Genomic DNA, 9634 nt, shown 5'->3' with positions numbered 1-9634 from the left:
TTTTTTTTTTTTATTCTTGGGATAAATACTATAGAATTTCAATTTATGATACATGTTTCTTGATTTTCTTTTTTTAATTATTATGTCAAAATACCAATTGATTTTTTATGTAAGTAAGAATGGAACAACAAATTTTTTATTACGAGAAATTGCCAAATAAGCATAAAACACACAAACATTTTAATTTTGGTTGAATTCAACCTCACAATTTACACATCATTGTTCTCATTTATATTTTTTAATTGAATTTAAATTTCATTTAACTTGAATATTCTATAATATGATGAAATTGAGAAAAACTTGGTTACAAAACCCTATCCTCATAAACAAAGCTTCCTCTCCTGTAAAGAAAACCTCTCTAGGGTCAACTTATAATGTCCCTTTTATATTCCAACAAACAGGGCATGAAATTGAGGTTAACAAGTTATTAAGCCTTTTAAGTTGTTCATTTGCATAATCTTTATAGTACACAAGATCCCCCTATGATTTATTCATAAAACACACAACCTTTGATGAAGTTTTGAATGTAACATTTAACCCTATTGTGGTATTATTTTAAAGATTTTGTTAATAAATGTCCTAAGGAAAATTATTAAGATTCATTTAATTTTTTATTAAATAATAATTTTAAAAAAAATTAAAAATAAAGTCAAATTATACACATATATCCAAAAAAGCACACATAACCACAATAAATTTGTGCATGTAAGCCAATAATCATTAATATGTATATTTTATTTTATTTTATTTAAATGTGCATTATCACTCATAATTTAGCATTTATTAATCTTTAATTTGTGCCCTTTGGAGTACTCCTTAACATGACCATTATTTTATATGTAACACTTAACCTCTCTATGGAATTAGTATATATGTAAACCATTAAACATCTATTAAAAATAAACGGTGAATTGCCTATATAATAACACATAAGGGCTTTGTTTTACATTCAAAAACCCTAATGGAGTTTTTTTTTTTTTTTTTTTGAGAATCTAATGGAATTAAATGTTATATAATTAATTATTTACACATAAGCAATACCACTTGAAGGGATTTCGTGTTTTTAGGGGTTGAGGTTTTGTGTATAGTTTCCTAATTTTAATTTTTTTTATAAATATTAAAAACTTGAAATTAAAACATTAATATGAAACTAGTTAACACCAAATTAATATGGCTAACTTTTAATTATATTTATCATCAACTTGGTCCTCTCTAGTTGTCTACAAATCTTGATCGAAGGGGACATCAAATCAATAAGCTAGCTTATTGAAGAAAAAAATAATAATAATAATTAATTTGCTTAAAACCACTTTTGTCTCCACTTTAAGCAAATAAGCCCAAGTAAAACTTCTTCTAGATCAGACATAAGAAAGAAAATTAATGAATAAAGTTCCAGTGCATAGTAAAAAATAAATAAAAATAAGTTCAGCTCATAATTGAGCATTTCTCTTTACTAGCTTTCTCGTTGCATCACCCTCAAAAAAAAAAAAAAAAAAAAAAGCTTTCTCGTTGCATTTTGGTCCATAGTGATTTTAGAGAGAATGAACCTTTGAAAACAAATATATTATCCACAAAAAGTTAATTATTTTATAGAATGCTTCAAAAAGAAAAAAGTGGGGGAAAAATATTTTACCCAAGCATAACTCTTATTCAAATGATGAGAAAATCAAGAGATGACGTGTTGTCTAACTATTGGGTTACAAATAACAATGGCGCTGTTCTGAGTTCTGAGTTAACCCTATTGTATCTTGGCGGGAAATTCTATCAGTGAAGTGCGGCAAGACAAGCTATAACGCTACAGTACATGCATCGCATGTGCAATTGTGGTTCACTTTTTTGTTTACCAATAATAAGTTACCTAACATAATTTACAACAAATTTTGAAATTGATTGGAGGTGATAAATTGTTAGTGGTGCATGATAAAATAGTATTAGACAATTATTAGTAATCGGTTTATAAGAGAATTAATAACATACCAACATATCAATTGTAAAATTTGTTGTAAAAATTATCATACTTAGAACATCCACAGCAGTAAAACTAAAAATTTAGCTTTTTAGCTTTACCATAAGTTACTTTATTTATTTAACGTATACACATGTTGCAGTAGTGGATCTATTTTAACTTTCAACACAATAAAATAATATAAATATTATAATTAAATAATATATCTACTACAATAAACAACCATCACAACCACACACACAACCACAACCGTCGTCGCCACCACCACCACAACAAAGAAAAAAAAAATCAACCAGCCCACACTCACTCGACCCACTAGGCAACACCCATACCCACCACCACGAAACCTACCCGAGCCACCACACCACAACCCACCGATGCCGATGAATCCAACCGACGACGATCTATCCACCACAGCCCAATGATGCTGATCTACCCACCACAGCCCATTGACTATTCAACCACACCACAGCCCACCAATGCCGACAAACCCAGACACCCACCAACGCCAATCTACCTACACAACCACCACCACCACCACCGGTGAGACAAAGAGGTGATCAGCATGGGTCTGAGGCGATCGGCGGCTTGGGACGGCTGGGTCGAGCCGGCAGCGATGAATGAGGGAGCTTGAGAGAGTGACGGTGAGTTTTGAGAGTAGCTTAGGACGACTGGGTCGGGCCAGCGGCGGTGAATGAGGGAGCTTAAGAGAGTGATTGAGAGAGGATGAGAGCTTGAGAGAGTTTTGGGAGAGGATGAGAGTTTCAAATGGAATGATTGAGAGAGAGAGAGAGAGAGGCACAGAGAGAGAGAGAGAGAGAATGAAATAATATTTTAATCAACCAGTAGAATAAAATAATATTTTTTTTAGCTCTCATGAACAGTGTACATTTATCTATAGATGTGTACTGTAGCAATGGAGCAAAAAGAAAAAGATTTAGCTCCACTGCTACAGCTTGATTTTGGTGTTTGAGGAGCTAAAATATAGCAATATAGCACAACTGCTGTGAGTGCTCTTATAGCATTAACTATATTGTATGAATAATATTCGGTGGTTTCAAATTTTATAACGACACATGTCCATCTTACTCAAACCATGTGTGGGTCCACATGTTATGAGAGAGAGATCTTATAAAATTGTCTTATGAGATACCTTCTCCCCCACCCCTTCTCACATAAGGGGAAAATGGTGTTAGATATGAGTTATAAATTAGTTTCAATTTACATCATTGTCCATTATAACAATGTAAATGTGCCTCTTTCCTTATTGTTTTGTCACATTTTCATTGTTATTTCAATTAAAAACAATGTCTCCCCTAATCCCAAAGGATATTGTTTATGGGTGGGTTATGTTGGGCATGCTAATATTAATGTAATATTAATCTCAATGGTGTAAATTGTAAGTTTTTTTTAGTGAAATGGTTGATTTAGATGCGATTTCAAACTTATAAGATACAAATAGCATGTAAAAAGATAAATGATCAAATTGATGAGATTTGATTCAAATCCCTTAAGCTAACAAAAAATAAAGAAAATCAAGTTTGTTAGGATGATAAGTGATTAATTAAATTTACAATTTTCTAATAGTTTAAAATTTTGGAACAATCAATAACTTATCATGGTATCTAAGAAGACGGTCTTAAACTTTGGATAAGCGATAATTTATAGAGTTGACATTACAAGTATAGGATTCTAATTTTTTTTAATTGTATATATATTCGCAATTTGATAATTACAGTAGTAAGGGAGGATTTAAACTTAAATGTCTCTATAGGAAATACCAAGAGGTATTAATTGAGTTACAATCTGTTAATGATTGTATGTTATAATTAGATAATTGATTTTATGATTTTATTTCAAATGATAAAATTCACAATGTTCGTTGTATATGATTATCATATGGTGTCATTATTAAAAATTGTTGGGCAAAAGCTAAGAAGGAAAAAAAGAAAAAATATATTGGAGTAAATGGTATTGGTGTAGTTCATTAATTTTTACAATATTTGCAGCTCAGCTTGGGGTTAGTTCTTGACTAATTTAGAACAACATGGTGAAATTTCATGAAACAGTTGAAAAGCCTCACTGGTACCTTTTTCTTATTCCCAACCCCCCTCAATACCATCATCTAGCTATCGCACTGCACATCTCCATTGCTACGTTGATTAGCATCGCTACTGCACTTCCCAGAACCCTCTTCATTCCTGGGTACGGATAAAAATTCAAGAGCTGTTACAACATCACTGATCAAAGGCCGAGTATCAGCTTCCTCTTGGAGACACATGGCTGCCACTGCCAGAGCTTGGTATAGGCCCTTTACAGGGTAGTTATCTTCAAGCAGCGGGTCAGCCATTAACGTAAACTTTCTCCTATCTTTAAATAGTGGTTGTGCCTGCAAAAGATGAATGTGATCAGTTTTCAAGGCTTCAAGTTTTGGTTCTAGCTTGAACCATCAAACTGTTATCTATTAATGATGGTGTTGAAGAAGATTCAAAGTGCTTGATGATAAAAAAAATGTTAGACATAACTGTAGTAACAAAAAGGATGCAAGAAAACTTAAAAACTGTTGGAGCATTTTTCAGTTCTTCATTGGAAGGAGTGTCAAAAAGTGCAAAGTTTGAAGTCTAATTATGTTGCAGAAAAGATTTGTTTGGAGAACTTCAACCTAATAGACATACCCAAGAAACTAGATTCTGCTCTTCCGAGGGTCTTGCATTGTCAATGACTCTTCTTCCTGTGATTATCTCCAAAAACACTACTCCAAAGCTGTACACGTCAGATTTTGTGGTTAACTGGCCTGTGAGTGCATACTCTGGTGCACAGTAGCCATAGGTTCCCATCACCCTGGTAGAGACATGGGTCTTATCCCCGGTTGGACCTAGCTTTGCAAGGCCGAAATCAGAAAGTTTCGGATTGAAGTTCTCATCCAATAGTATGTTTGATGCTTTGAAATCACGATATATCACTGGAGGATCAGCTGTTTCATGTAAGTATTCAAGCCCTCTTGCTGCACCTTCAGCAATTTTCATTCTGGTATTCCAATCCAAAGGCTCTGCGTCGGGAGGTGCCTCTGAAAATCAAATTTATGCGTAGCAGAAAATAGTTGTTAAGACACCTTGTGGTCTAGCTGCAATGCATGTTGCATGTATGATCTGTCTTGCTAGAAAGAAAAATGAAAGGCGCACAACAAAATTTTTACAGTATGCAAGATTTGAAAGTAAGACTTTGATGCCAAATTCAAAATGTTGAATGAAAATAAATTCAGCCTTGGATTTAGTTTGCTTGACTAAAAAGACATTTTAAGCACACGATGAGCATAATCATATTAAGTTGTTGGCATATTTATTAGCTAATTTAGAAAAGACCATGTTTGAAGGAAAGAAGGTTCAAAATCTATATTTTAAATTGGATAATTTATTTCAAAATCTATATTTTAAATGGGATAATTCATTCATATTTGTCCAAGTCTCCCATCTGATTCAATGCTTTAATAAATGATGCAAATTGAGTTATTTGGGGATACCAAGAAGGTGATCCTCCAAAGAACCATTGGGCATGTACTCATAAGCTAAAATCCTCTGTTCCCCATCAGCACAATATCCAACCAAATTGACAAGGTTAGGGTGGTGAAGAAGACTCAACATCAAAACCTCTACAAGAAATTCTCTGTTTCCTTGGAATCCATTCCTGTCGAGTTGCTTAACTGCAATAATCTGGATGAGATGAAAACACAAAATTATTAAACTTTGTAGACCCTTTACTCTTTTCTTTTTACATGAAAGTCTAAAGTATAGATTGCAATGGTACTTGATTCGTGCTAGGAATGATTCCTTTGTACACCCTCCCAAAGCCTCCTTCACCTAGTAGATTGTCAAGGTGGAAGTTTTGAGTTGCGACACACAACTCACGGAAAGTGAAAATCCTAGCAGAGATATTTCCCTTTCCAATCTTCTGTAGCTCTTCAGTTATGTACCGTCGCCTACTGCTATCTGCAACATAAAATGTGTTTATAACAAAGATTATAATTTGGTGCTTATAAATGTCCCTTTCTAAATTTGAACCAATATCTTCATCAAATTAACGAACACCCCCAACCCCCCCCCAAACCAAAAAATAAATAAATAAATAAAGGATTTATACAAAAGTTTATGTTCACAAACATTTGGTGACAATGTGTAATAAATATTATACATCTGTAAGGTTTAGTGCTTGCATTGATTTAAGTGACCGAACTTGTGGAATTTGCAGGAACCAGGAAGTGCTTGATCTCCATATCTCAAAATAACTATTATGGCAAAGGACATATATGATCCTCGGATTGAGAAAAATGCCGAACCTAAGACAATGGGACAGCAAAATGCAGATATTTGTACATGAATATTGTCCATGTCACTTGCTAACAATGTAGAAACCAAAAACTAAGATTATTGTACCTACCAAAAACTAGAGGCTTACACATCTCATAATCTGAATACATGATTGAAAGGCAAATAATTTTCTTCCTTTAAATTCAGCGTAAGTTGCAAAGGTTGAGGAAAAATAACATTGAAACTAAAAAAATTTTACCAGATTTGAAGGAGAGCTTTGTGAATGAGGCTAAAGTTTTGGTGTCGTGGTATTCCTTAATGCTTTTTTTCAATGACCTTCTGTTGATTTTCTCTTGTGACATACAACAACTAAAGCAGTTCATCTTCCTCTTCCCTCTACAGCTTCAACCCTTCCACATCCACATTCAAAAGATCATCAAAACCTTGCATTGAATTGTCGTAAAACTTTATACGGGCACGTCTATAGATGTTCGATCAAATTCAATTTGCACTAGAAATGTAGTTTGAAATGAAGAAATCAATCCATTTCTCCCTATCAATTTGCTAGGCCCCGGAAAAACCAGATCTTCTCGCTGGTCCCTCAGGAAACCAAAGAAGATTATCCCATTATTATGTTTTGCTTCATTTTGCCAACAAATCCATGGACTCCGAATTGGCAAATGACTTGGTCAATTTTGCTATATTTGGAAAAGGAGGTTTACGCCCGTCTTTTCTTAACTGTCTCTCTCTCTCTCTGTCTCTCTCTCATTTTCAAAAATCCGTTTAGGCAAAATGGATATTGATTCTGTACATGCTTTTTTTTAGGCCCCTATATACCATGATTTGTATTATACCTTAAAAGCGGGACATCATCATAGCCAACTAAAAGCAGATACTACATCCTAGTGTTAGATGAGTAAGCATTTTAAGAAAACTATGATTTGCCAAAAAACAAAACAAACCAAATTTAAGCCCATCTGTAATTGTTACCTCAAATTTAGTGAACCAATCCTAAATTTAAGGTTTCACTAAAGTAATTCAACACCACAAAATTGATTTTTTTTTAATTTCTTTTTTGTATTTTTATATTGATAGTTGGGGTGGGGCGATTTAAACCTCTAGATATCTCTATTCTTGATTAAAAAGACTCAAATTCTTCTCCCCAAAAAAATGTCAAAAGGATTAAAAATTGACACTTCACTTAAACCCACAAATGAAAACATGTAATTTTTCCAATTAAATTTAGATTCTTGTCATCGATATTTATCTCTTATAAAATAAATACATTTAGAGATAATTATATTAGTGGAGCTCTTTGAAAACATATTAGTTTCAAAAAAAAAAAAAAAAGATTCAAGCCCTTTAAATATCCAAACCTTCAAAAGTTACGGAACGTTTGAAGAAGGGAAATAAAAAATTTTAAGCAACCACAAAGCCTAGAGATTCTTTCATGAGCAATGCTACTCACATAATATTTTTCACAACTTATTTCATAACTTACTAAATGTCAAGTTGTAATTAACAACATTACACAAACCCACCACTGACACTGCTTTATTATATACTTATCAAAATCGGCTACATTAAAGGGTTGTGAAAAGATTTTGTCCTTGATAATTGTTTTGACTTTTGAGTGATACCAGGAAAATAATAGCCTATTTACTACATAGATTTTACAAATTGATGATCATCAATCACAAACAAGTAATTCAGACATTCATTTATCATTTTTTTTTTTTTGAAATCCTTCGATCACTCATTGACACATCTATTTATAAATGTTACTCCGTATATAATAAAATTTGTACTACTTTTAACATTTTCCTATTGTTCTTTCATAGGTTACTTGCCAACCTTGTTTGATATGAGAAACATGTTTATTGAACTACTCCAATCAAAAATCACTCTTGGAGAGAAGAATCAGAGAACTCTAGTAAATAATTTTCATAGAGATTATATTATGTACGCAAATCGCAATCAACAATCATTTTCTAATCAATTTTCAGACTACAAATTCAATAATTTATTTTATATATATATATCCAAGGGCGGAACTACACTTGGACTAGGGGGGGCAATTGCCCCCCTAATTTTTTTTTTTAAAAATATTATTATATATGTGTATTAATTTTAGTAATTTTGTTTTATAAAATTACATTTTATTTCCTTTTAACAATATCATTAATTTTTTTAAGAGTAATGCTATACTCACAAACTTTTTTATAACATTTTTACAAACCTTTTTGGTAGCAAATTCTTATTGGTTCGCATATGAGCACACCACTCATATAATTTTTTTACTTACCAATAACCACTTATTACACAAGTAATTTATAAAAACTTGCAGTTCTATCATTTTCCTCATTTTAGTGACCATAAAAAAATTTATAGATCTAGGGTGAGTTTTGTTCAGCTTTTTGTAAAAGTGCATAATGAAAAAGTTGAGTTTTCAAAAAGTGCATAATGAAAAAGTGCACTTTCAAAAAACTGAGTGTTTGGTAAAAACTGTTAAAAAATGCTTTTTGAAAAAGCTGAGTGTTTGGCTAGTACTTATAAAAGTAGCGGTTTGAGTTGTAAATTACCAAAAAGGACAATGTATATATAAGAGCATTTCCAGGAAGTTAGGCAAATTTTTGAACTGTTTGATATTTACCTTTTGCCTACCCACTTTTTTAATATTTATTTTTTAATCAAATTTTATTTTTTCTTTTTCTATTCATTCTCAACAATTATATTTTTCAACAAAAAGTATTACATTCACAATATTTTTTGCAATACTTTCACAAGAATCATAACAAAATCTTATATGAAAAGTTGTTACTAGTTCTAATTTGAACCCACCACTGAAATTATATTTTTACCTACCAATATTAACTAATTACTTAAAATTTATTGTGAAAATATTGTGGTATTATTTTTAAATTGTGATTTCTTATTCTTTGCCTTTTCTTTCATCCATATGTTTCCTTTTTTTTTTTCTTTTCTTTTCTTTTCTCTTGCATTTTGTCCACCACACACGTATACACATCACATCCTCTCTTTTTTTTTTTCTTTACTTCCACTTGATTCCAAAAGCTACCTACCTCACTCTTTCTTTCTTTTTTCTTTACTTCCACTTGATTCTAGAAGCTCCCTCACTCTTTCTCCAGCTCTCTCATTTTTTTTTTTTTTCTTTTTCTACTTGATTCCATAAATTCCCTAGCTCTCTCTATGATACGTCTCACATAATTTTGCTTGCCTTTTGGTGTCATATCTTCAAACACACACAGACACGCATAGAGAGAAAGGAGAAATCGCCTTAGCTCTACCACACCGCCACCGCTGCTCCTCCTCCTCACTACAGAGTGCATGCAACTAGGGGTCA

General features: G+C 32.3%; 1 protein-coding gene across 3 annotated transcripts; it reads right to left on the bottom strand.

Annotated features, from left to right (window-relative positions):
• Window positions 1-3995: 3995 nt before the first annotated feature.
• Window positions 3996-6857, bottom strand: LOC126694674 (probable serine/threonine-protein kinase PBL23). Of its 3 annotated transcripts, none has more exons than XM_050391051.1 (5): window positions 6516-6857; window positions 5771-5995; window positions 5487-5676; window positions 4642-5033; window positions 3996-4355 (listed from the first exon to the last, which is right to left on the bottom strand). In XM_050391051.1, exons 1-5 carry the CDS (start codon window positions 6651-6653, stop codon window positions 4092-4094), a joined length of 1209 nt encoding a protein of 402 aa, XP_050247008.1. In that variant the 5' UTR covers window positions 6654-6857; the 3' UTR covers window positions 3996-4091. The 3 variants fall into 3 exon arrangements, with proteins under 3 accessions (XP_050247008.1, XP_050247009.1, XP_050247010.1); XM_050391052.1 differs by having other exon boundaries at window positions 3996-4387; window positions 4638-5033; window positions 5771-5952; window positions 6530-6857; XM_050391053.1 differs by having other exon boundaries at window positions 5771-5952; window positions 6530-6857.
• Window positions 6858-9634: the final 2777 nt, after the last annotated feature.

This window comes from Quercus robur, chromosome 8 (assembly GCF_932294415.1).
Source record: "Quercus robur chromosome 8, dhQueRobu3.1, whole genome shotgun sequence".
Lineage (NCBI taxonomy): Eukaryota > Viridiplantae > Streptophyta > Magnoliopsida > Fagales > Fagaceae > Quercus > Quercus robur.
Note: the sequence above shows the minus strand (reverse complement) of the source record. Positions and strands in the feature narration are given on the sequence as shown.

Bases quoted from the DNA above. Each gene is read 5' to 3' on its own strand.
- LOC126694674 (XM_050391051.1), bottom strand. From the start codon at position 6,653: ATGAACTGCTTTAGTTGTTGTATGTCACAAGAGAAAATCAACAGAAGG. The intron at 5,996-6,515 runs GTTTCAATGTTA...GACATTTATAAG, and splicing joins AATCTGGTAAAATTTTTTTA to CACCAAATTATAATCTTTGT. The intron at 5,034-5,486 runs GTATCCCCAAAT...TTTGATTTTCAG, and splicing joins TTTGGAGGATCACCTTCTTG to AGGCACCTCCCGACGCAGAG.